Below are 26,393 nucleotides of genomic sequence, written 5' to 3' on the forward strand. Positions count from 1 at the left end.
TGGATACATCTTTCTAACAATACCTTCTTACCACGGTTTGCCTGGTGCATTTTGAATTCTCCCAGCCTGGGGTCCTGCTCTGAGCAGGTGAAAACCCTGCCCAGGGGCATTGGGTTCCCCGCATGCCTGGGGAAGGGTAGGTTATGTGCAGGCACTTTGCAAGTTTAATTCCCCGGGAAAGATGCCACTGGCAGGTTGGGCGTGGGTTTGAGCCTGGGTTATAGCGAGTATGACCCCATAGGTCACATGTCACCCTGGATACAGCCTTCACAGTCCATTCGCTCGATGACCAGCTACTCCTTCTAGATAGCAGCTCCCAACCTTATTGGCAGCAGGGACCAGTTTTGTGAAAGACAGTTTTTCACGGACTGGGGGTAGAGGGCTGGGTGGGATGGTTTTGGGGTGATTCAAGCACATCACACTTATTGTGCACCTTATTTCTGTGGTTGCTGCATCAGCTCCACCTCAGATCATCAGGCATTGGATTCCAGAGGTTGGGGACTCCTATTCTAGGGCCTCTTTGAACTCAGGGCAGCCTCTCTCATGGAGTACTTTAGCTTCTGCTGTGTCGTGGCATCTTCACTGCATCATAAGCCACCCTCTTACCTATGGGTCATATTCCAGAAGCATGTTTGGAAGCTGTTATTTGCAATTTGAATATGTTTCCCCATTAAACAGTGTTCTGAATAGCAGGTAGGTTGGGCCCACCCACAGAATCCTCCTTAACCCTCATGTCCCTGGAGAAGAGGACTGCGAACCAGGATATTCTCAAGGTATTAAGTCACAGTAATTTCCCAGGGAGATGCGTCTCGCTGTCTCTGACTTCCTGACTCTTCGAGTTCCACCAGTCTCAGGGTAGTCCTCTGCCTGGGACTGAGGGCAGGGCACCCTGGCTTCCGCAGCGGCTGTTGCTGGGCAACCAGGAAATTGCAGCTCTCAGCGATGCAGCTTACTGAGAGCCAGGAGGACCCGTCTTTTGTTGTTCATTTCACACCAGCCAGCGATGCCTCTTCTCGGGATGGTGGCTTGTCAGGTGTGCGAGATGGAGTTGCCCCAGTTGGCGTTGAGTCCCAGATTCTCATTTGAGGGAGTCATTTTTCCGAGACCGTGATTTGTTCCTGCGAAGGTCCGTTACTTAGGGAAAAGGAGTGGCTGCATTACTCATCGAGATTTGTATGAAATGTCTCTGTTCTCAGCACTATGCTGGATGCTGTGGGAGAGAGCAGACAAAGCAGGAGATGTGGTTCCTCTCCTGAATCAGCTTACTGCCGAGTAAGAAACAGAGAAATCCTGACACAGAGTGTTGTTACAGGCCAGACTGCAGTGGCTACTGGGGATTGAGAGAGCGCTGGGCACCTAGGGGCTGGTCAAGCTCCCCCTCCTCAAAGGTGTTCTCAGAAAGATACAGCTGGGCCAATTAGCAGTTTGCAGACACCTTTGAGGAGGGGGAGCTTGGCCAGCTCCCTAGGTCCCTGCTCTCTCTGACCTCTCTCATTTCCCAACATCTCAAGGGCATCCCTTGTGGTTCAGATGGTAAAGAATCTGCCTGCAGTTCAGGAGAGCTGGGTTCCAACCCTAGGTCCGGAAGATCCCCTGGAAGAGGGCATGGCAACCCACTCTAGTATTCTTGCCTGGAGAATCCCATGGACAGAGGAGCCTGGGGGGCTACAGACCATAGGGTCGCAAAGAGCCAGACATGACTGAATGACTAACATGATGATCTTTTCTCAAAAGAACAATGTAGAGGTGAACCTCAGCCTCCTTCTAATCCAAAGTGCCACTAACTTTGCTTGAACGGATTCAGATTATTAACTAGCCTCTGTTTAAAAAAAAATGCTGGTAATTCTTATGAGGTAGAAAGCTCCCTTTGGAGAAGGCAATGGCACCCCACTCCAGTACTCTTGCCTGAAAAATCCCATGGGCGGAGGAGCCTGGTAGGCTGTAGTCCATGGGCTCGCGAAGAGTCGGATTTGACTGAGCGACTTCATTTTCACTTTTCACTTTCATGCATTGGAGAAGGAAATGGCAACCCACTCCAGTGTTCTTGCCTGGAGAATCCCAGGGACGGGGGAGCCTGGTGGGCTGCTGTCTATGGGATTGCACAGAGTTGGACACGACTGAAGCGGCTTAGCAGCAGCAGCAGCAGCAGAAAGCTCCCTTAACCCCAGGACTGAGAGCATGACTGAGCAGGATGTAGCCTTTCTCATGACTTCCCTTTTGATTAGAAATTAAAATGTGTCAGCTTTCTTGATGGATGACTAAAATGTTCATCTCTTTGATGGATGGCTGCTGCAGGTCTTCCTGCTGGCCATCATGCTAAGTGCTTTTTTCATGTCTTACTATTTAATTCTTGCACCAACCCTGTGACTAGGGAACCATGCACCCATTGTTCAGATAGGAAAACTGAGGTGAAGGTACTTGTCCAAGGTCATAAAGCGGTTCTTGCTGCTGTTGAGTTGCGCAGTCATGTCTGTTTGTGACCCCATGGACTGCAGCATGCCAGGCTTCCCTGTCCTTCATCATCTCCTGGAACTTGCTCAAACTCATGTCTATTGAGTTGGTGATGCCATTGAACCATCTAATCCTCTGTCATCCCCTTCTCCTCCTGCCTTCAATCTTTTCCACCATCAATGTCTTTTCTAATGAGTCAGTTCTTCACATCAGAAGGCCAAAGTTTTGGAGCTTCAGCTTCAGCATCAGTCCCTCCAATGAATATTCAGGATTGATTTCCTTTAGGAATAACTGGTTTGATCTCCTTGCTGTCCAAGGGATTCTCAAGAGTCTTCTCCAACACCACACTTCAAAAGCGTCAATTCTTTGGTGCTCAGCCCTCTTTATGGTCCAACTCTCAGCATGGCCCAACTGATGCTTGAATCTATGCTATTCCAAATACACTAGGATGTCCCCCTGCATTTTCCTGTTTGTAACGCTTACCTTCAACACCTGTGCTTGGGTGAGGCCATATAAATGAGAATGTGTGTTTGGTGCTTATCACCTTTTATGTGGTTTGACCTTTATGGAGTTTCCCTGATTGCTCAGATGGTAATGCAGAAGACCTGGGTTTGATCCCTGGGTCAGGAAGATCCCCTGGAGGAGGGCATGGCTACCCACTCCAGTATTCTTGCCTGACAGTAATGCAGGAGACCTGGGTTCGATCCCTGGCTTGGGAAAGTCTCCTGGAGGAGAGCATAGCTTCCCACTCCAGTATTCTTGCCTGGGAAACCGCAGGAACAGAGGAGGTTGGCAGGCTACAGTTCATGGGGTTGCAAAGACTCTGACATGACTGAGCGACTGACGCTTTCACATCCTTAAATTATAATTGTCTTGTGTTCACTGAAATTCTACTTTATTGCCAAAATTATGTTTTTCTTTTCAGTATTGACTAGGGTTTTTTTTTTTAATAGAGACAGTGTCTGTAGCAGAAGCTCATTCCTGATGAGCATAAACAGTACATTAGATGTGTCTTGCTAGTTGTGTTTCTTCACGTAATGGGATATTAATATGACTTCAAGTGAGAGTTGTGTAGACCCACGTCTTTTCCTCGAGATGTTTTGGAGTCTGTCTTCATGCCTTAAACAAAATCATTTCTCAACATTGTCTTACACAATGTCTTTAGTCTGCAAAAACCAATGCATTCAACTTGTGGTTTTTCTGTTAGAAAACAAACATAAAGACTCCGGAAAGGCCCAGCCTTGGTGAGGGCGGCAGGCTCAGTACAGCAGTGGCCAGCGTCCTGTCTCCTTCAGGGACTGCCCCCTTGCATTCTCAGCACTGCGTTTGAGTTGGTTATTTTATATCGCATGCCCAGGCGCTCAGTCATGCCCGACTCTTTGCGACCCCTTGGACTGTGGCTCGCTGGGCTCCTCTGTCCACAGGATTTCCCAGGCAAGAATACTGGAGTGGGTTGCCAGTTCCTCCTCCAGGGGATCTTCCCAACCCAGGGATTGAACCCAGATCTCCTGCGTCTCCCCCATTGCAGGCAGTTTCTTTACTGCTGAGCCGTCGGGGAGGCCCGTATTTTATATTATTTTATCTTAAAAAGTAAGAGTCTTATTCTCAAGCAGGGAATAGCCTCTGGGGAGAAGCTGCCAGGAGCGGCTTCGCAGGCCTGCTGCTGCTCTGATTTGCCTTCTTGGAGGTGGAAAGGCTGGTCTTCCTTTCATGGGCTCCTAGCTGCCTTTCTGAAGCTTTTGTTTGTAAATCATTTCATGGTAAATGTAATTGAAAGTAATGAATTCAGCTGCACTGGGCATCAAGGATGCCTCTAGAAAAGTATTGAAATGTTTAGCTGGCGAACATTTCCAAATAGACTTGGTTTTTCTGTTCAAAAAGTGATGTTGGAGACCTGATGTGATGGGTGCATGAGGGGGACCGGGTCCTTGCTGGGAGGAACTGATTGTCATTTCTCGTTTTCAGTGGACCTGCTGGGGCTCCTGAAGTGGCGATCCAACACCAACCTGCTGCAGCAGAACCTGAGGCAGCTGATGAAGGTGGACGGCGGAGAGGTGGTGAAGGTAACACGTAGTCCTAAAGTGTAGGAACAGGGGTCGGTGCAGCCTCCCAGGACAGCCGCGCCTCCAAGACACGGGGGTTCGGTTTCACATTGTGGTGGGAGAGCAGGTCACATGAATGATTTGGTTTCTCGATGCAGATCGAAGGGATGCTCACGCCCCGCTGTAGTCTTTCGAGTGTGTGGTAGCATCGTGTCAGAAAAGCTAGCTACGATATAAAATGGGTAACCAACAGGGACCTCGTGTACAGCACAGGGGACTAAGCTCGTTATTTTATAAAAACCTGTAATGGAAAAGAATTTTAAAAACTATAACATATAATATATTATATAATGTATTATGTACAATATATAATACATATATAACATATATGTGTGTTTATATGTACATGGATATATATGTATGACTGAACCACTGTGCTGTACACCTGAAACGAACACATTGTAAATAAACTATACTTCAGTAAAAACACCCCCCCCCGATAAACCTTCCAAAATTAAAAAAAATCATGTCCATACCTTAATTAAAAATACCTTGTTGAGAGAAATGCCGTCACCCTAATCTTCAGTGGTTGATAACCCTTTTGCAGTAGTCGTATCAGAGATCACTGATCACATCACCACCACAAATATAGCAATGAAGAAGCTGGAAATAACGTGAAAATTATCAAAACGTGACCCAGAGACACCGAGTGAGCGAGTGCTGTTGGAAAAATGGGGCCGATAAACTTGCTGGATCCAGGGTTGTCACAAACCTTGGGGTGGTAAAAACCAGCATGCCTGCCGAGTGTGATGAAACGCGGTCTGCCCGTGTGGGGCTCTGGCTCTGACCCCTTAAACCACTAGTATCTTTGGGATGTTGACGCATGCCTCTAGGAGGACAGTCCTCCTTGGACCCTGGTCGGGGAGGGTGGCCTGGCTTCACTGTGAGGGAAATGGTCTTTGGAATCAACTGAGTCTAGGACTCTGGGTTCTCGCTGTGGGGCTACCGTAGTTTGAATAACCTCGTTTAAGCCTTGCTTTCCCTGCCATAGCCCGTGTCTTTGCTGGGCTTCCCTGGTGGCTCAGACAGTAAATAATCTGCCTGCAATGCAGGAGACCTGGGTTCAATCCCTGGGCTGGGAGGATCCCCTGGAGAAGGGAATGGCCACCCACTCTAGTATTCTTGCCTGGAGGATTCTATGGATAGAGGAGGAGCCTGGCAGACTACAGTCCATGGGGTCACAGAGTCGGACACGACTAAGCTACTAACACACGCACTTTCCCTGCTGTAAAATGGACAGGACCAGAGTGCCGTGTTCAGATGACCTTGTGGAGGCTGCGTAAGGTTCTGGCCCTGGGAGGCGGTCCAAGAGTGTCACGATTTATGGTCATCACTGTCCTGCCGTCCTGGCTCTCGACTCACGCAGAAGCCCTGTCGTCGATGTGGAGAACTGCATGGTGTGTCCGTGAAGTCGCAGTCTTCAGTCTTAGCTGCTTTCCCCCTCTGCAGCCTTGGTTTATTTCTTAGCCTCTCACAGAGCAAGCTCTGGAGCAATGCTGGCTGCCCTCCCGAATCTTCACCTGAGATCGGACAGTCAGACTGGTTTGATTGGAGGTCCCTTGGAATGCTCAAGTTTGGTCCTTGTTGGCACTTTTGATATTTTCTTCAGGCTCTGCTTGTCTCCCGTCTGCTCGGTGACTCCTCCTTGTATGGAAGGCAGTGCCTGTCTGTGGCCACTGGGCTCCACCCGGGCTGGTGGCAGCAGGCTGGCCCCCTGAGCAGGCTCCCTGCTGCCAGGTCTGTGCTGCTGCCTCAGTCCCGTACCCTCCGTGAGATGCTTGCGGAGGGAGACAACCTTATCTCTCTAAAAATTAATTACTTCAAATGGTCTCAATTAAACAGCAGTGTGGTTAGCTTCAGTATAAATTAATTCGGTGGCGTCGCTCTCCTGAATTCATTGTATAACCATTCAAACATATCCTTGCTAATCTTCAAAGTTTAATCATCTTTTCCCGGCCCTTGTCTTCTTCTCTGGGCTTGGACAATGTTAATTGTATTTTAAACTTCCCAGGGTTCTATGAATTCCCTAATTCAGATGAACACTGGCTGAATAACTTCACAGCACTTCTTTAAAAGACCCGCAGTTAATGAAATTGTGTCCTCTTTCATTTTGCGGCCCCTGTATCACATCAGGGATTACTTGTATTTCTGTTGAACTTTTGTTACACTGACCAGGGAAAATCTAGAGCCATCTGGTTTTATTGCCTTCCTCTGTTCCTTTTAGCTGATCTATTATCATCTCCTATTGTTCATCCCTGGAGGTGATTTTTCACCTCTCTCGTGACCCTTCCTGTGTCCACTGGAACTGCCCAGGCCTGGAGGACCGGTCTGGCCCTTACCTGGAAGGTTTATTCTTTCCAGTCACCAGCATGTCTTAAATACCCTTAGGCCTAGAGTGGAGAACGGACTCATCTGAGGACCACACAGGGTCCCAGCCTGCATGGGGGGCTGCTTTCCATTATATGGAAGAACATTTATAGGCTGTGCATCTTATTCCACTTATTTAAGACTCCCCTTTTGTATACTTGTAACTTTTTTCTTAAGATTTTTTTTGGATGTGTACCATTTTTTTAGGAACTCTTTAGAGGAATTAAAGAACCTCTTGATGAGGGTGAAAGAGGAGAGTGAAAAAGCTGGCTTGAAACTCAACATTAGAAAAACTAAGACCATGGCATTCAGTCCCATCACTTCATGGCAAGTAGAATGGGAGAAAGTGGAAGCAGTGACAAATTTTCTTTTCTTGGGCTCCAAAATCAATGAGGACAGTGACTGCAGCCACGGAATTAAAAGGCACTTGCTCCTTGGAAGAAAAGCTATGACAAATCTAGATAGCATATTAGAAAGCAGAGACATCACTTTGCCAACAAAGGTCCATATAGTCAAAGCTATGATTCTTCCAATAGTCATGGACAGATGTGAGAGTTGGGCCATAAAGAAGACTGAGCACCACACAATTGATTTTTTTGAATTGGGGTGCTGGAGGAGACACTTGAGAGTCCCTTGGACAGCAAGGAGATCAAAGCAGTCAATCCTAAAGGAAATCAACTCTGAATATTCATTGGAAAGACTGATGCTAAAGCTGAAGCTCCAATACTTTGGCCACCTGATGCAGAGAATCAACTCATTGGACAAGACTCTGATGCTGGGAAAGATTGAGGGCAAGAGGAGAAGGGAGTGGCAGAGGATGAGATGATTAGATGGCATCACGGATTCAATGGCCATGAATTCGTGCAAACTCTGGGAGATAGTGGAGGACTGGGAAGACTGGTGTGCTGTAGTCCATGTGGTCGCAGAGCTGGACACAGCTTAGCAACTGAACAACAGCAACATTTTTTACAGTCTTTATCAACTTTATTATACTATTGCTTCTGTTTTGTCTTTTGGTTTTTTTGGCCTCAAGGCGTGTGTGACCTAAGCTCCCTGATCAGGGATTGAACCTGTACCCATTTGTACTGGAAGATGAGGTCTTAACGACTGGACCACCGGAGAAGTCCCTGTGTATTTGTAACTTTTACTAGAAAGATGACATTGCCTGATAGACTGTTGAAAGTATTTGGTCATTTGGAAAAAGTGACATTGCTTGAAGAAAATATTTGTTCCTATGAAAATGGCGATCGTGGTTTCCAGTGGATGGTCTTGGAGAGAGTGGGAGTCAAAAGCAGCCCTTTCAGGCCTTGGGTGGGGCCCACCCTCAGGACACTCCTGTCCCTGCAGTGCTGCAGCGATCCAGGCCCCGGCCCCTGTTTCTGTGCCATTCATCTGGGTGGGGCGGGTGGACCTATTTCCTCGAACTGTGCCAAGCCAGGGCTTGGCACCTGTTGAGTCTCTTGGCAGGAACATTGGGCTTTTAGCAGATGGCATCAAGTTTTGACCTTTGCAAAGCATTTACAATCTGAAAATGATGGGAAATGATACAAAAGTAATGAAGGTGGTGCAGGATTACATAATTACGGAGTTGACAGAACCACGGATGTCTAGGCCAGAATGCCTCCTGGTCCGGCTGGTCTCATTCCCCTGCCCATTTCTGTGTGACACTTCCTGGCACGGAATAGGGGGTTGGAGGCACAGTGGGACAGAACGAGGATTTTATGCCTGATGGGTCTCGGATTGCTTGCTAGGTCTGGGAGCTTGTCGTCTCTTGGGAAGAAGAGCTTTGTTAGTTGTTCAGTCATGTCTGACTCTGCAACCCCATAGACTGCAGCCCGCTGGGCTCCTCTGTCCATGGACTTCTCCGGGCAAGGATACTGGAGTGGGTAGCCATTCCTTTCTCCAAGGGATCTTCCAGACCCAGGGAGCCATCCCGGGTCTTCTGCACTGCAGGCGGGTTCTTTACCATCTGAGCCACCAGGGAAGAGCTGTGGGACCCTGAATGTGCAAGCTTCCACAGCTTGGGGAACTAAGGGGTGAGCTCTGGTGGGAGGGCAGGTCTTTGGTTTCTCAGTCTCGAGATCCTCTGGGGACATGAGAGGCCCTGGAGTTCTGTGTGTGGGCCAAGCAGCCGAGGAAGACCTGGTCCAGGGATCTCACACAGCCACTCCTCTGTCCTAGCTGTGGGGCTGTCTCACTTACTCCTTGTGTTCTTAATAACCACGTGATCGAGACATAGTTCACATACCAGAAAACACCCTTTTAATTCATACAGTTCACTGGTTTTCAGTATATCCACAAAGTTGTGCAACTACCTGAACGATCTTATTTCAGAACATTTCCATCACCAGAAAAAGAAACCCTGTACCTGTTGGCCATCACTCCACTCTGCCTGCCACCAGCTGTCTTCATAGACTTGACTATTCCAGCTACTTTATGTAAATCGAGTGACAATATATAACATTTTTTCTTATTCTTTTCCTGAGTACAGTGCTTTCCAGGCAGGTGGTGGCATGTATCAGAACTTCATTCCTTTTTCTGTTTAAATAATAAATACTGCACTGTATGGATATGCCACAGTTGATGGGCTTTCCCAGGTGGTGCTCGTGGTAAAGAACCTGCCTGCCAGTGCAGGTGACATAAGAGACAAGGGCTCAATCCTTGGGTCAGAAAGATCCCCTGGAGGAGGAAATGGCTACCCGCTCCAGTACTCTTGCCTGGAGGATCCCGTGGATAGCGAGCCTGGCAGGCTGCAGTTCACGGGGTTGCAAAGAGTCAGACCCAACTGAGGTGACTTAGCATGCAAGCATTCCATTCATTAGGTGATGGACGTTGGGTTGTTCCCACGTTTTGACCATGGTGAATAAAGCTCCTCTGAATATGTGCCCACATTTTTGTGTAGATACACGTTTTCCATTCTTTTGGTTTCACACCCAGGAATGAGATTATTGAGTTGCGTGGTAAATCTACATTTAACTCTCTGATGGATTGTCAGTTGGTTTTCCAAAGCCATTGCCTCATTCTACATTTCTACCAGTATATATATCAGGGCTCCGGTTTCTCTCTGCCTTTCTCATGCTTAACTGTTGTCCATCTGTTTGATGATAGTCACCACGCTCTGGATGAAGTGATAGCTCACCCTGGTTTCAGTGTGCAGATCCATAGTGACTTCACGATGAACATACACGTACTTCATTCCCTTGTATGGTCACTAGTCCACCGTGTGGCATTTTGCCTACCCCACCCACAGGGAACTCATTACTTCCAATGCAGCCTTTTTAGTTCATCTTATACTTCTTTCTAGGGAGAACAGGGGAAGGATTCAAAGATAATTTCTTGTGTGACATAACTTTGAAGTCTCCTAATTTTTTCAAAATTATATTCCTAGTATTTTGTCATTCTATGCTGTAATATTTATTTGGTGACATAGTAGGCTATAATAGGATTTCTAAATTACTGTTACATAAATTAAGCACTTCCTGGCCCCCTGCTCTGTACCCCAGTTTCAGAATCACATAGCACCTGTATTTACAGAAGATCCTTTATTAAACTAGAATTTGTCCCTTTGTGGAACTGCCCACTCGCTAGCTCAGGTCCCACCCAGGGTGAACGGGATAAGTCAGATTCAGTCTTCCTGGGGTTGCTGTTGAACTCCTGGTCTTGGTGAAAACCAGGAGAAGGGTTGGAGAGGTCCCATGGGGGGTGGGGGATGAGCTCTGTGCATTTCCTTGCTGCACATCCTCCACTTAACTTAGGGTGGCTTGTCTTTGTTCTGAATTCGCTCATCTCAGATTTTTGTCACATGTGTGTCGTGGCCGTGAAGAATCAGTAGGTGCTGTTCGGGAAAGCTGGGTGTTGGGAGTTCTGCCAAAGGTGATCGGCTGGGGAGAGTTGGAGAGTTGGTATCGCCTGTTGACTTTTTGTGTCCCTCCAGTTCCTCCAGGACACCTTGGATGCCCTCTTCAACATCATGATGGAGAACTCGGAGAGCGAGACCTTTGATACGTTAGTGTTTGATGCTCTGGTAAGGGACCTTGACTTTGCATCTGCTTAGAAATTACGGGGCTTTCATGTTGCAACCTTTGAAGCTGGGGCGGGAGCCGTCACCGTAACCTTGAAAACGTTTTCAGTTGTAAGCCCAATCAAAGCAAATGAATTGAGAGGTAGAAAGTTTCTTGTAATGTAGTGCTGTAGTTATGGATGTAATTGTCAGTGGAAGAAGAGATAAACTGGCTGGCCAGCCTGTGTCTGAAAATGTTAGTGCCCAGGTGACTCGCACAGAGGTGCAGGTGATTCAGCTGAAGATTCCAAAATGGTTTGCATCTCTTTTGCTAATGAAAATATTAATTTAACAGGTATTTATCATTGGACTAATTGCTGATAGAAAATTTCAGCATTTTAATCCTGTTTTGGAAACCTACATTAAGAAACACTTTAGTGCAACCTTAGCCTACACGTAAGTTGTTTTTTGTTGTTTTAAAACCAGTTCTTCTTTTTGTATCTTTGTTAAGACTCTTTTCCGTGTACTTTTGCCTATGGTTCTACATTTCCCTTCCCCAATGGTGAGTTTCCTGGAATCATTTTTATTACTATTTTCCTCTTAACAGACCTAAAAATCTTGGAAAAGATAGGGGATGCATTATAGGATTCTGGAATAAATTCTTGTTCTTCTCTACACCTTTCTTTTGTCTTTGAGTTGTTCCCTCTATGTTTGATGAAATGGATATATGGATACAGAGTGCTTGCCACACTGCAGCTTCCTCACAGCCATTTGATGAATGAATGAATGGATGTGGTCTTGTCTTGAGATGATTGGTTATTTAGCGTGAATATTAATAAAATTCAGTCTTATACTTTTCAATCTATTTCTTCACTCTTTATTTTTTAAGGTTGCAGGTGATTTGTTTATGTTTGCTCTGCTGGATCAAGCTGGATAAAGTAATTTTTTTTTTCTTTTAAAGTGGTTTAGTGATGTTTAAAGAGGCAGAATGTTAATGTTGTTCAGATAAAACATCTGCAGGTTTGGCAATTATTTTTAAACTTCATCTGGATCTTGGCTTTTAATACTCCTACATTTCTTTCTTTTAAAAATTTTTTCTTTACATAGTTGTTTGTATTGAAGTGGCCTTGATTTGAAGGGTGGTGTTAGTTTCAGGGTTACAGCAGAGTGATTCAGTTATGTGTGTGTGTATAATATATACATATATTCCTTTTCAGATTCTTTTTGCTCTTTAAAGAGTTCCTCTCCTCTGTTCCAGAAGCTTCAGCTCTGACTAACTAGGATTCTGACTCCCCACCCAGCTGTTCTGCACTCACCTAGCTGCTCCCTACCTGGCCCCCTCTCGGGTCCCTGGGAGTAGGGCTCCCAGGGGAAGGTGTGGAGCCTGGTGTCAAGGCCACAGCCCTGGGACTTGCTGCCACGGCTTGTGTTACCACGGTCACTTGCAAACTTAGGTTGCTTCGCGTCTCTGAGCTTCAGCCTTCTTATCTGCACAACAGCACGGTTGTAGGTTTTCTTGAGAATTTTAATAAGTTCTTAACGTGTCAAGTGTTTGGAATAATCCGTGGCACTTAGCACCAAGCAGTAGTTATATTCCGTTATTATTAGAATTATTAGGGCGAGTTCCTCGTTCTCTCACAGTGGGATTTATTGGCACTGATTCAGACTGTTTTCTGTGTGAGCTGCAGTGAAAAAGAAAGGTTTAATATTTTAAAGAACATTTCACTTAGATTCCTTAGAAATGATTCCCTTTTAGGGCCAGGAACTTGAATCGAAGTTCCCATCTGTGTCTTGCCCCTACTTAGGTCAGAACCTGTTGTCCCTGGCTGCGGGAACTCAAGGTCAGCGGGCCTGTCCCTGGGTCTCGGACTCTTCTGTATCTTCAGTAGTGCTTGTTTATTGTAGGGCTGCTGGTGGAGCCCCACGTGGCCAGGAAGCAGGGGTGTCCTCAGGCACACAGGGCAAGCTGTGACAAGCTTGCTGCTTGCTGGCTAATCAACCTTTGTTTAAGACCTTCAGTTCTCTCTGTGGAGAAGCCCAGTTGGCCCGCACTTCAGACCTGCAGACTGCTGGTCGGGTGGCACCATCTCGCTATAGCAACCAAAAGGAGTCAGTGCAGGGTTCGGGGGGGGGCCTGAATGCTGCTCTGGGTCCCATGTGACCTCCTGCTGTGTCACCGCCACCATCCTCCTTTACTGAAACTGGGCCCAACAACTGTTCTCAGATTAGAGTTTTTACTTTCATTTTAGAAAGTCAGAACGGTGGCAAGGTCACCGTGCTGCAGGCCAGGTCCTCTTTCTGGCGTCCCCTTGCCCTTATTCTCAAAGGGGGATGCATACCTGGGGAGCATTGGGCAGGTTAGTCCATGGAAGACACAGAAAGTACCATCTTACTGTTAAGTTACAACAGGATGGAGCCAAGAATCCGTATCCTCTCATCCAGTCTGTCATCTGCAGAAAAATTTTTAATTTCAGAAAATAAGTGTTCTTATCTTGTTTTGACTAACCAGCAACCCCAAGTGGTTCTTCAGCCGTTGGAATCTGAGCATTTCGCCTTGAAATGCCAGAGGAGATAATTGAGGTTCACGCAGTTCTAACGCAATCAGGAAGGCTGCCTCTGCCCTAATGAAGTGTTTGCAGCGTTCTCCAGCCCAGGGGACATTCTAGTACCAAGCATCATCACAAACAGTCTCTCCCCTCCCCTGCTTGGGGGGGAGGTGGGCGGAGGCTTAGATTAGATTCCCATCCAGGCAGTTTCTTTACCTCTTTCCTTTGATAAATGTTGAGATCTGGAGCCTTTCTTTGCAAACAACTCTGAGAAGAAATTAACGAAGACTAGAGGCAATGGGTGTTACTTCTTAGCTTTCTAAGTCACAGAGCAGGTGCTTGCTGTATGGGTGGTTCACGGGGCAGAGTGACCGGGGCTGGTCCAAGCCAGGAGGGAGGGAGGCGTCAGCTTTTGGGACGGTTCTTCCCCAAAACCAGCAGGACGTGCTCCTTCTGTGCACAGACCTGCCTTTCCCGGAGCTGGTTCGGGCCTCCTCCCCACTGAACCGATGCCCCATTGGTCTGGTTCTCTCACCTGGGGCCGAGCAGTTTGGTCTTTCTATAGTTACAAGTGGTGTGACGGGTGTGGATTCGGGTCCTGTGACTTCCTGATTTATTTTCTGATTCTGGGCCATGCTTTCCTTCTTTTTGTTCTTTCCTTTGACTGAACTTTTGGAAGGATTTCCAAAATCTGTTTCTATGGAATGAATGTGAAAAGTGAAAGCGTCAGTCGGTCAGTCATGTCTGACTCTTTGCGACCCCATGGACTGTAGCCCACCAGGCTCCTCTTATCCATGGGATTCTCTGGGCGAGAATACTGGAGTGGGTAGTCATTCCCTTCTCCAGATGGAATGTATATTTCTTGGGCTATCAGTAGGGTTTAAGAGAACAGGGTGTGTGGGGCTGTCAGTTTGGGAAAGTATGTTGTTAAACTGGGTGAAACAGCTTTTATGCCAGGACTTGAGAGGCTCTGCCAGGCCTCGAGAACCATCACAAGACTTGTAAGGGTAGATACCTTCCCAGGGTCGGGATCAGGGGAACCTAACGGGAGGGGATCTTTCTGGCCTCACTTCTTCAGGACACACTGCCAGGAAGGCTCCTGTGACAGCATTGTGAGGTTTCTTGAGTTCTTCATCTTGATCAGTGTTAGAAATGATTTCACATCCACTCAGTCGTCCCACAGCCTTTTTATTGTGATTTATCAGTAAAATCGTTTCTCTTAGGTTCTTCCGAGGTCATCCACGAGCCAAGTTTCAGTTGCTCTTATGAGTGACTTGTACTAATCTCAAATAACAAGCTGGTGCACACTGGCTCCTGACTTAACGAGAAGAGCTGTCAGTACCTTGGCGGGTTGTTGTTGCTGTTGTTGTTGTTTTTTATGAATATTTAAAAGCCAGAAGGAATTCTTGTTGATTACTGAAAAAGTTAGGGGGTGGAGACGTTTGGTTTGGGGGTAATTTTGTTGGTTGTCGTCATACAAGTTTTACGTATGTTGCTAGTTTTTGAAGTTACAGTGTAGCCAAACGCACCACAAGCTGAAAATACACTGAAGTGATTTAATTATTCCTTTATGATTTAAAAGGCTTGACTTGAAGATTATTAGTTTATGGGCCAGTAGTTGGCTCCGTGGTAGAGAACCTGTCTGCCAATGCAGGAGATGTGAGTTCAGTCTCTGGGTTGGGAAGATCCCCTGGAGGAGGAAATGGCAATCCACTCCAGTATTCTTGCCTGGGAAATCCCATGGACAGAGGAGCCTGGCATACTACTGTCCATGGGGTCATGAAGAGTCAGACATGACTGAGCGTACATGCATAGAGGTAGAAAATGTAGACATTTGGACAGAATTAAAAACTGATTATTACTCTTACTGCCTCTATCATTTGAAAATAGCACTCAATTGAAAAAAAAGAGCATTATGAAAACAGATATGTCTGTAAAGAAAACCCCTTTGATTTTGTTGTTGAGCATTGGAATGCTAGATCACCCACCGAGTCCTGGGCTTCTCCATCTGCAAATTAGGGGTAAAACTGAACACTTGTCATACAGTGTTGCTGTGGAGAATAAATTATATAATACTCTTAAATGCTTAGGAGGACATCTAAAACTTAGAAAATGCTTGTTAAATGCTCAGATCTCGCTCCTCTGAGAGTTGTTTTATGGGTCACTTTTAATCTGTTTCGAATACATTTCACAAATATGCACATACTGATAATTTGTGAACCCAGCTAAAAAGAACCCAAATATCCACTTGTATATTTCTGCCCCAGTTAAGAAATGAGATACTGTAGTCATCTGAATTTGTTGATGTGTGTTTCCGTTCCAAACAGGAAGCTGACGAAAGTTTTGCGGAACTATGTGGACAATGCCGAGAAGCCGGGAATAAGTGACCAGCTGTATAAAGCCATGAAGGCTTTAGAGTACATCTTCAAGTTCATCGTGCGTTCCCGGATCCTGTTCAACCAGTGCGTGTCCCCGTGCCAGCTCTCCAGAGGGCTGGGAGGAGACCCTTTTCTTCCTTCCTTCCTTCCTTCCTGCGTCTTCTCCCTTCCCCTGCCTCATTCTTCTTTGCCTCTCTCTCCTCCTCCCCTTCCTTTCCCTGCGGTCTAGCAGAACATGGCAGTTAACAGACAGCAATTCTGGGCTGGAGCTGTCCACGCTCACCCTAACTGCTCCCCAGTGGAGTAAAAGGCAAGCTCTCTGAGTTTGAGTCTTGAGCCCTGAGTCTGAACTGTGTGCCTGTGAGTCAAACATTGTCTCCTGAAAGCATTGGCATTTTGTCCGACACAGTACAGACTGAACACCCAGAGTTCTACAGTTCTTTTCAGTGTTATTTTACAGAGGAAAAAAACCCCTTGAAGAACACACAAAATTAAAACAAGCCACATCAACAATAATAAACAGCAAGGTAAATTAACTCACCTGGGAAGATGGTGGGGCTTCCGCCCTCTTTCCTTCAACTAGAATCATGTTTTGTTTCTAGAGAGAGGTTCCTATATACGAAATGGCCTTGTGCATGGACATTCAGTGTTTTAACTTAGGGATGTGTTTCATGGATTATCTGGGCAAATTTATGAGTTGTTTTCAAACTTTAAAGTGGATTGGGGTATTTCCGATCCACTTTAAAATAATGACTTCATCATTTTATAGAAAACATTAGTGTTTTTTCCTAGATATCTATAGATGAAAGAATGGGGCTAAAATAAATGAGGTTTCAGTCGGTCCACAATGTTTAGCTCTGAATGCAGAGAGGAGAAGCAGGGGTAGATGGGACGCTGGGGCGTTGAAGCCGACTCCCGCTGCTGCTGTTTGCGGAGGCTCCTGCTTAGGGTGCCCTACAGTGGGTGATGCTGCTCCTTGTCAGTTATGGGAGGGTGATGTTCTTGTGTGAGTCCGAAACACAGAGACGGAGTTTAAGAATCAGTGTCCCTCTGATTCACAGAGTACATGTCACCTTTAAAAGCACAGCCCTCTTGAAACGTATCAGTGAATATGGGGAATTGAGGGAGTGTGGACCCAAGTCGGTACCTCCTTATTGACTCTTCATTTTGTTGGCCTGAAGTTGGCTTTCCAGAACAGCCAGGGAGAGAGGGGAGGTATTCACGAACCAGTCTCGTGTACCCTGTGGGGCACGTAAGCCAGAGGAGCAGGAGACTGTGTGTAGAGCTGTAAGAGTCACAAACGGGGTGGTGCCCTCCACTGATCAGTGGCCACAGCCCCTGTGTTACTGGACAAGGATGGCCTGTGTTGTGGTCACTCAACGGTTCCTGTGAGTTCAGACCCGTGCTTTGAGGCCGTCATGCTCTGCTCCTTGACTGAAGAATACACTCTTTTACTTTGCTTATCATGGATAGGTGTGAATCTTGATGAGGGTCACTAAGCTTTCTGTTTTTGTCAGGGTGAAACCTGTTGATGATTTTCTCACTGTCAAGGTGTGAAAGATGACTAAGAAAGTAGGGTGTTTTTTTTTCTCTGTATTTTATCATATTTTTCAGTAAAATTGCTTCTACAAAAAGGAACTTTTTGGAAGCCCATGGTAGAGACCTAACAGAAGCAGAAGATATTAAGAAGAGATGGCAAGAATACACAGAAGAACTGTACAAAAAAGATCTTCACGACCTAGATAATCACGATGGTGTGATCACTGACCTAGAGCCAGACATCCTGGAATGTGAAGTCAAGTGGGCCTTAGAAAGCATCACTACGAACAAAGCTAGTGGAGGTGATGGAATTCCAGTTGAGCTATTCCAAATCCTAAAAGATGATGCTGTGAAAGTGCTGCACTCAATATGCCAGCAAATTTGGAAAACTCAGCAGTGGCTACAGGATTGGAAAAGATCAGTTTTCATTCCAATCCCAAAGAAAGGCAATGCCAAAGAATGCTCAAACTACCGCACAATTGCACTCATCTCACACGCTAGTAAAGTAATGCTCAAAATTCTCCAAGCCAGGCTTCAGCAGTATGTGAACCGTGAACTTCACGGTTTTAGAAAAGGCAGAGGAACCAGAGATCAAATTTCCAACATCTGCTGGATCATGGAAAAAGCAAGAGAGTTCCAGAAAAGCATCTATTTCTGCTTTATTGACTATGCCAAAGCCTTTGACTGTGTGGATCACAATAAACTGTGGAAAATTCTGAAAGAGATGGGGATACCAGACCACCTGATCTGCCTCTTGAGAAATTTGTATGCAGGTCAGGAAGCAACAGTTAGAACTGGACATGGAACAACAGACTGGTTCCAAATAGGAAAAGGAGTTCGTCAAGGCTGTATATTGTCACCCTGCTTATTTTACTTCTATGCAGAGTACATCATGAGAAATGCTGGACTGGAAGAAACACAAGCTGGAATCAAGATTGCCAGGAGAAATATCAATAACCTCAGATATGCAGATGACACCACCCTTATGGCAGAAAGTGAAGAGGAACTCAAAAGCCTCTTAATGAAAGTGAAAGTGGAGAGTGAAAAAGTTGGCTTAAAGCTCAACATTCAGAAAACGAAGATCATGGCATCCGGTCCCATCACTTCATGGGAAGTAGATGGGGAAACAGTGGAAACAGGGCTGACTTTATTTTTCTGGGCTCCAAAATCACTGCAGATGGTGACTGCAGCCATGAAATTAAAAGACGTTTACTCCTTGGAAGGAAAGTTATGACCAACCTAGATAGCATATTAAAAAGCAGAGACATTACTTTGCCAACAAAGGTCCATCTAGTCAAGGCTATGGTTTTTTCTGTGGTCATGTATGGATGTGAGAGTTGGACTGTGAAGAAGGCTGAGCGCCAAAGAATTGATGCTTTTGAAGTGTCGTGTTGGAGAAGACTCTTGAGAGTCCCTTGGACTGCAAGGAGATCCAACCAGTCCATTCTGAAGGAGATCAGTCCTGGGATTTCTTTGGAAGGAATGATGCTAAAGCTGAAACTCCAGTCCTTTGGCCACCTCATGCAAAGAGTTGACTCATTGGAAAAGACTCTGATGCTGGGAAGGATTGGGGGCATGAGGAGAAGGGGACGACAGAGGATGAGATGGCTGGATGGCATCACTGACTCGATGGATGTGAGTCTGAGTGAACTCTGGGAGTTGGTGATGGACAGGGAGGCCTGGCGTGCTGCTATTCATGGGGTCGCAAAGAGTCGGACACGACTGAGCGACTGATCTGATCTGGTCTTGCTTTTATTTAGAGGCTTCCCTGGTGGCTCAGATGGTAAAGAATCTGCCTGCAATGCAGGAGACCCAGGTCTGATCCTTGGGTTGGGAAGATCCCCTGGAGAAGGGAATGGCTACCCACTCCAGTATTCTTGCTTGGAGAATTCCATGGATGGTGGAGCCTGGTGGGCTACGGTCCATGGGGTTGCAGAAGAGTCAGACAAAATCTTGCTTTTATATGTGTCCCACTAATTTTAAGTCTTTGATTACTCTAAAATAACATCGACACTAAGGTGAAAGGATGAACTTGAAAGAGTGGAACAATCAGGTGGTGTGGATTATGTCATGTTTTATGTGAAAAAATTTTCATCATGTACAATTTGTGATCAGTATGGCCCTGGGTCAGGGATTCATTGATGCCCGGCATCTCCTTTTCAAACACACTGCTGATTTTCCTTCTCATTCAGAGATTAATAATGAAAAGAAAGGTATGTTCAAGGTCAGTGTGTTCCTGCTATTGTTGTAAATGCTATAATCTTTTACAAAATAATGCTGCTTAGAAAAGATTGGGGTCACCCAAGTGGACCAGTGGCAAATTGTTTCTATCTGTTTCTCCTTAATCTCTTTCAGCCTGAAAATACAAATGGCGTGCGATCTTGGGACCATGGTCTTGTAAACAGCACTGAGTTTGATTGATCTTCTTGGGGCTAGCAGTATGACTGGCTACATGTTAGAGAAACAGATGAGGTTCGCTTGTTTCCCTCACATGGCGTGGAACCCAGCGGAAGAGTCTGGAGCTTGTGCACTTGGTCTCTGCTTACTTATTTCATCCTTGGCTCCTTCTATCTCTCTGCCCCACTGTCCTTAGGAATCTCTGTCTGTCTCATGGCCCCAAAGTGGCTCCTGCTCCTCCTGGTGTCAAGACCTCACTGCAGGCTGCAGAGAAGGCAAAGTGGATGTCAACAGCTCTTTCAGTTACTTTCCTTAAGGAACATTGTCCCCACTGCCTACAGTGGGTCATGTGCTTCCCTCCTATTGGCCATCCTAGATGCAAGGGAGATGGGAAAGAATTTATTGATGCTGGTGGCTCAGATGGTAAAGTGTCTGCTCACAATGCAGGAGACCTGGGTTCGATCCCTGGGTCAGGAAGATCCCCTGGAGAAGGAAATGGCAACCCACTCCAGTACTCTTGCCTGGAGAATCCCATGGACAGAGGAGCCTGGTAGGCTCCAGCCCATGGGGTGGCAAAGAGTCAGACACGACTGAATGACTTCACTTTTCAACAAAATCAGATTTCCTTTAGTAAAGTAGTGAAGGAGAAGTATATATTGAATGGGCATTGACACTCTTTCTCATACCTTTAATCAGGAATTCCTGTTACCTTCCAGCGTAATATCCCTAACTTATCTCAGGTTAGTAACGCAGTGCAGTGGGTACAGAAGTGTCCAACTCTTTGCAACCCCCTGGACTGTAGCCCACCAGGGTCCTCTGTCTGTGGAATTTTCCAGGTAATAATAGTGGAGTGGGTTGCATTTCCTGTTCCAGAGGATCTTCCCGACCCAGGGATCGAACCTGCATCTCCTGCACTGGCACAGGGATTCTTTACCACTGCGCCACCTGGGAAGACCAAGCCCCAGCTTTGTAAATCCCATGTAATTAGGCCCCTGACAGCCTTTCTTCCTCGTTAGTTTTGGGGTCAGTCTGTGAGACTCCGGTCTCCACTCTCTCTTTGACTTTGAGCCACCGAGCCCTAAGTGTCGCACAAGGGTGATTCAGTCCTATTGTGTCATGGAAATGGAGCGGAATACTGAACAGACCCTTGCCCGCGGCCTCGGCAGTGCCTTATGTCTGGACAGCCTTAGGAATGCCTTTGTTTTGGCCCTCGGCCACTCGGTGTTGGCAGAGACCGTGGTCCTGGTGCCAGCCTTTTTCCTGGAGTTGGGGGAGCCAGGCTTGATCCCCAGCCGAGTCTCTCTGCTGGGTTCATGTGTTTGTGAAGAGCTGAGGCCGTTCAGGACACAAAGTGCCAAGAGTTGAGAAGGCCAGTAGAGCAGTTGCCAGAAGACTTCACGAACCTTCCAGGATCCTTGTCCTGATATCCCTGACCTCATCTCACCAGACACTGTCCCACCAGAATCCTTCCTTTCCAAGAGCCTAATGGGCTTTGGAGCCCTGACTGTCCCAGACTTTTAAAGTATATTGACCTTAGTTTCTCTCTAGTTTCTTAAATGTGTATCTTGGCCGCCTTTATGATTCTTGAGGGCAGACAAGGACATATGTTCCTCTCAGAGCCTAGAACACAGTTGTAGTTGCATTGTATAAATATGATAGTGCTTAAATTTCAATCTGTAGTCTGAGATTTCTGAGAAGAATGTATGATAGGAAAAAAGAAACCAGGATGTTGAAATCACAGACATGGGGCTAAAGTCTCTCAATTGTTTCCTGTCCTCAAATACCCTCCACCCTGAGACCCATTTTGGTAGTCTTCATTGTCTTCATTACATTGACATGAAATAACATTCCTATTGTGTATATACTGTTTAGGGGAAAAGCCGTCCTGTGTCCCGCCCAGTTTTCCGGGATGTTTGATTCCTAACAAGTTCTGAGCAACTCTGACGCATGGTTTTTTCAGGGGTGAGGGAGAAAGCAAACTCAGGTTCCCGTTTTCTTACCTGCAAAGCATCTATTACCTTGAGAGAAAAACAGTTGTGCTCACAGCTGGAATCAAGTGTGTTTTTCTATTTGCAGTTGAAATAAACTTCGGAGGTCTTTTGTTTTTCTTCTCCTTTCAAACAGGTATGCTGTGCTTTCACATAATGTAGTAGCTTTGTAAAATTCCACGTTGACAGTAATTACTCTTCTGGAGAAGGAAGGGGTGAAACATTGGAGATGAAGATACTGAAACTAATCCTTGTCACCCCACTTGCTTTCTCACTATACAAATCCATACTTTGTTTGTTTGTTTAGAGATGAGAACAGCATTTTTAAAACTCTGGTCCAAAGACATTTGGTTCTTGGGGAAGCCACGGAGAGACTCCTGACAGCCAGGGGCACTTCTCCGCTGGTTTGGCTTGTCTGTGCTTCCTGTGTGGGTGGATCACATTGGCTGGAAAGCCGGAAAACAGATGCAGCCTGCACGAGGCTGTCTGAATCCAGTCACTGAAGCTGGTTATTGCTGCCTGCTGCCTGTCTCACCTGGTGTTAGCTTCCTGAATAGTTAGTCATTGATCATGAATAAGTTGTAGACCTGTCATTTTGCTATCATTTCCTCGGCCACAATTGTAGGATGTGGTTAATAAACAAAGGTCAAGCTGTTCCTTATTAATAGATACTTAACAACGTTTAAATAGAGCAAGGTATGATGACTAGGCTTTGTCTGTGTATTTACCAGTCGCCCTCTGAGTCCTTTCCTCTTACCCACCTCAGTGTGGGGTGAACAAGGGACTCTTGGTTTATTCGTCTCTAGAGACCTCGCCTTCCTTACAGAAAGGGGCTCCAAAGTGCTTGCTGTAAAATACTGCCATATATATCTTTTAAATGGTGGTTGGCAGCAGAGGAATTAATAATTAAATTTTCATTCTTGAGGGATTCCTAGTGGAATATTAAATATAAGAAAGACCCATGAATTGTACCTTGTAGATTTTGAAGCTGTATTATTGGGGGCATGCAGATTTAGAACTGTGATCTCTTTGTTGTGAACTTACTGCTTAATGTGAAAAGGTTCCCTTTATCTTATGGTTAGTATTTTCGCAGAATACCATTTCCCATTCTTTTACTTTCAGCCTTCCTGTGTTCTTATATTTAAGGTGTGTCTCTTATACACAATATAGAGCTGTTTTTTTTTTTTTATCCAGTGTAAAAATCCTTTTAATTTACTATTAATACACTCAGGTAACATATTAAGTTTATATCAATTGTCTTTCTATTAATTTTGTTTTGCTTATCTATATTATGCTTTTTTCTGCCTTCTTTAGTACCAATCAAAATTTTCTTTTCCTCGTCCCATTTTCTCTCTCTTGTGTTATTATTGTCATGCATTTCAAGTCTACAAATACCCTAAACTTCATAAAGCATTGCTGTTATTGTTTTGTATAGTCGGCATTCATTCGGTATGTTTTATACTTATCGTTGTTTTTCGATCTTTCTTTTAATTTTATGTTTCTCTATAGAATTATTTTCCTTCAGTGTAGAGGAATCATGTAGCGTTTCTTTTGGTATAAGTCTGATGCGGGGGTTTTTTTAAATGAAAATTGTTGGTTTCATTTTTGTTTTTGAAGGATGTTTTCATTTAATAGAGAATTCTAGATTGACAGCTGTTTTCTCCTTGTAGGTGTTATTTTCTCTTTTGGTTTCCATCATTTCTGGTGAGAAGTCAACTTTCAGACTTACTGCTACATCTTTGAAGCTATTGGTGTCTTTAACAACTCTTTTCTAGCTTTGTTTGCCATTTTTCTCTTTTTTTTTCTGTGGTTATTAGCAATTTTACTATGGATTGCTTAGGAATGATTTGGTTTTTATCTACCCTACATTGGATTCTGAGAGTTTCTTGAATTTTGGATTGTCGCTTGTATTAGTTTCAACAAGTTCATGGCCATTATCACTTCTAATGTTGCATTTGTCACATTGTACCTGTCATTTTCTTCTGTAACTTCAGTTACATGTATCTGAGCTCTTCAATATGTCCTACGTATCTTAGCACACGTTTCTAGGTTTTCTTTCTCTTCTGTTTATTTTCCTGTTGATTGTCTTCCATTTCACTGATTCTGTTTCTAACAATGTCTAATCTCAATTTTACCCATATAATGAATTCTTTATTTTAGATATTGTATTTTCGTTTTTATACATTCATTTTTCTACAAGAATTTTTTTATCTTGCCTTCTGTTTTCTCCATCTCTCTATTTTCCATATTTCCAGTTTTCTATGTTTTCCATCTTTTCTGTTTTGCAGCATAATGCTATAATGCTTATATTTATTTTGACATTCTTGTGACAAGATGTAACTACTTGCTAACTACAGTATCTTGACCACCTGGGTATCTGTTTCTGTTGTCTTTTCCTTCTTTGATTTGGCCACATGGTATTTTGCTGTGTTTAGTAGCTTGTTTGAATATGGCACTGTGAACATATACAACTGTCAAAGCCCCAGGTGATGTGATCTTCTTCTAGAGAGGACTGATCTTTTCTAGGCAGAGAAAGTGGACTGAACTCTTAGGCTACAGAGGCTGTGTGTAGCCTTTGTAAGCCTCAGTCTTATGCAGTTTTCCTTTGGTTTTCCAGGGCTTTCAACTGAGAGTCTGCTGTGTTATCTGGGCCCTTCTCCCTGGCATTTTTCAAACTGAGTTCTTTATCTCTGGAGACTGATAAAAACTCTACTTTGCTTTACAGATATTTTCAGTTTGGTTTTCAGTCCCCAGCTCCATTGAGCCTTAGGAATTGGCAGATATACTGGGGCAGAGGGGGTGGAGGAGAATGGCTGAGTATATGCTAGAAACCTCCCCAAGTATTTGCACCAGTCTGTCAAACTGTGCTTAATTTTACCAGCAGGCAGAAATTCATGAGTTCATAAGTGTCATTGTTGGGTACTGTTTATACAAGCCCCTCTTTGAAAGTTTTTTGCAAAACAGATACACTAGTTTGCAATTCCCCATTTTAGACAGACTTTGTTTCCTTACAATGGAACTCATTTAAATATAAGATTACCTCTAGGGTAATTAATTATCACTTAGTTTACAAAATTTTCCATTGTACACAAGTTTTCAGGTATGGTATACTTTTAATTAGGCAGAAAGCTAGTCTATATTAATAAAACATCTGCGTTGCAGCATTTTAAAATGCAAATGTGTTGGTTTTTAGTAACACGGCAGCTTGAAGTATCTGCTAATAAATTATTTATAGATGAAACTTATTTACAATTAGCAACATGTATTTGCATGCATGGAACCAATGTACAACTTCTTTATTATCCATTTATTGAATATGTTCTACCTTTTGAATGTTTTCCCAGAACCACCAATTCTATGATGAAAGAATATCATTCAATGATAATATAGTATCATTACTCTGAGATCAAGTAATTTTTTGCATTTATTCTTACAGTGTCATTTTTGAATGATTCTGAAATCACAGTAAACTTGTTGTCTTTGTGATAGTCTGTTATTTGACATGGGTTTAAGAAACACGCGCAGAATATATGCTGAGATGTTAATAATGAGATCTCTGCGGGGCAACATTAAAGCTGGATTTCTCCCTTCTTCCTTCCTCTCTCTCCTCCTTCCCCTTTCTCTCCTTCCCTCCCTTTTTACTACATTTCTCTGGTTTTCAGACTTGTAGAATGTAGACAAAAGACAATAAATAGAGTGACTGAAGATCAGCTTCTTCAGCACGGAGGCAGACCTTCCTGGCTGCATGGTCCAGATCATGCCCTCACTGCCCAGTCCTCTCCCGTGTTCCGTGGACGCTGAGGACGTTCTGTCCCGGTCTACCTTACCAGCCCAGCGGCACCTCTAGCGTCTGTGGACGTGGGAGCAGAAGGCGGCCGTGTGCCTGTGCCCGGCCCACAGATCCCGTGTGTTCCTTTGCAGGCTCTATGAGAACAAAGGAGAGGCTGATTTCGTGGAGTCCCTGCTGCAGCTCTTCCGGTCCATCAGCGATATGATGAGCAGCGTGTCGGACCAGACCGTCCGGGTGAAGGTAGGCCCTCGGGTGCGGCAGCGCCGACTGCGTGCGGGCCGCTCTTAGACGCGGGGTTCCCCGCGGGCCCAGGAAAGCAGGGACTGCGCGTCCTACGAAACCTGGACTTCCCAGGAGTGGCTTTGCAATGACCGTAATCGTGGTGCCTGTAATGGGATTCTCTTTGTTTTCTCTGTAGCTGCTCTTAAATTTTGCTACCATTGCTCTTGCTTTTTTTTCTTTAATTAAATTTGATTGTTTAAAATTTGGCTGCGCCGCTCAGCATGTGGGATCTTAGTTCTCCAACCAGGGATTCAACGCACGCCCCCTGCAGTTGAAGCATGGAGTCTTAACCGCTGGACCGCCAGGGAAGTCCCTGCCCTTGCTCTTTGTCTCTCCGTGGGGAGAGGGTCTCAGTTTCCTCATGGAAGGGTGGGGAAGTGGATGAGAACAGTGTTTTTGTGTCTGTTGTCAGGGCATCTCAGTATCTGAGCGGGAGTGGGAGGCTGAGGCTGTAGGGGCCCCAGGCATCCGCCAGACCTCAGGCGAAGCTGTGCCCATAGTGGTACGTCTTCGTCCTCCAGCAAGTCTGGATCCAGCCTTCCCGTGGTCCTGC

The 26,393-nt window shown here is 45.2% G+C and overlaps 1 protein-coding gene across 4 annotated transcripts in view; it reads left to right on the forward strand.

Moving 5' to 3' along the window:
- DOCK1 (dedicator of cytokinesis 1) overlaps positions 1-26,393 on the forward strand; it is a 556,998-nt gene that overhangs the window by 104,949 nt on the left and 425,656 nt on the right. For all 4 annotated transcript variants that reach the window (XM_070781087.1, XM_070781089.1, XM_070781088.1 and 1 more), the window contains 5 exons: positions 4,417-4,514; positions 10,855-10,944; positions 11,276-11,376; positions 15,794-15,928; positions 25,690-25,798. In XM_070781087.1, the coding sequence (XP_070637188.1) occupies positions 4,417-4,514; positions 10,855-10,944; positions 11,276-11,376; positions 15,794-15,928; positions 25,690-25,798 (533 nt within the window). The remainder of the gene's footprint in view (positions 1-4,416; positions 4,515-10,854; positions 10,945-11,275; positions 11,377-15,793; positions 15,929-25,689; positions 25,799-26,393) is intronic.

The sequence above is a fragment of the Bos indicus genome, chromosome 26 (genome assembly GCF_029378745.1).
Source record: "Bos indicus isolate NIAB-ARS_2022 breed Sahiwal x Tharparkar chromosome 26, NIAB-ARS_B.indTharparkar_mat_pri_1.0, whole genome shotgun sequence".
In the NCBI taxonomy this organism is placed as follows: Eukaryota; Metazoa; Chordata; class Mammalia; order Artiodactyla; family Bovidae; genus Bos; species Bos indicus.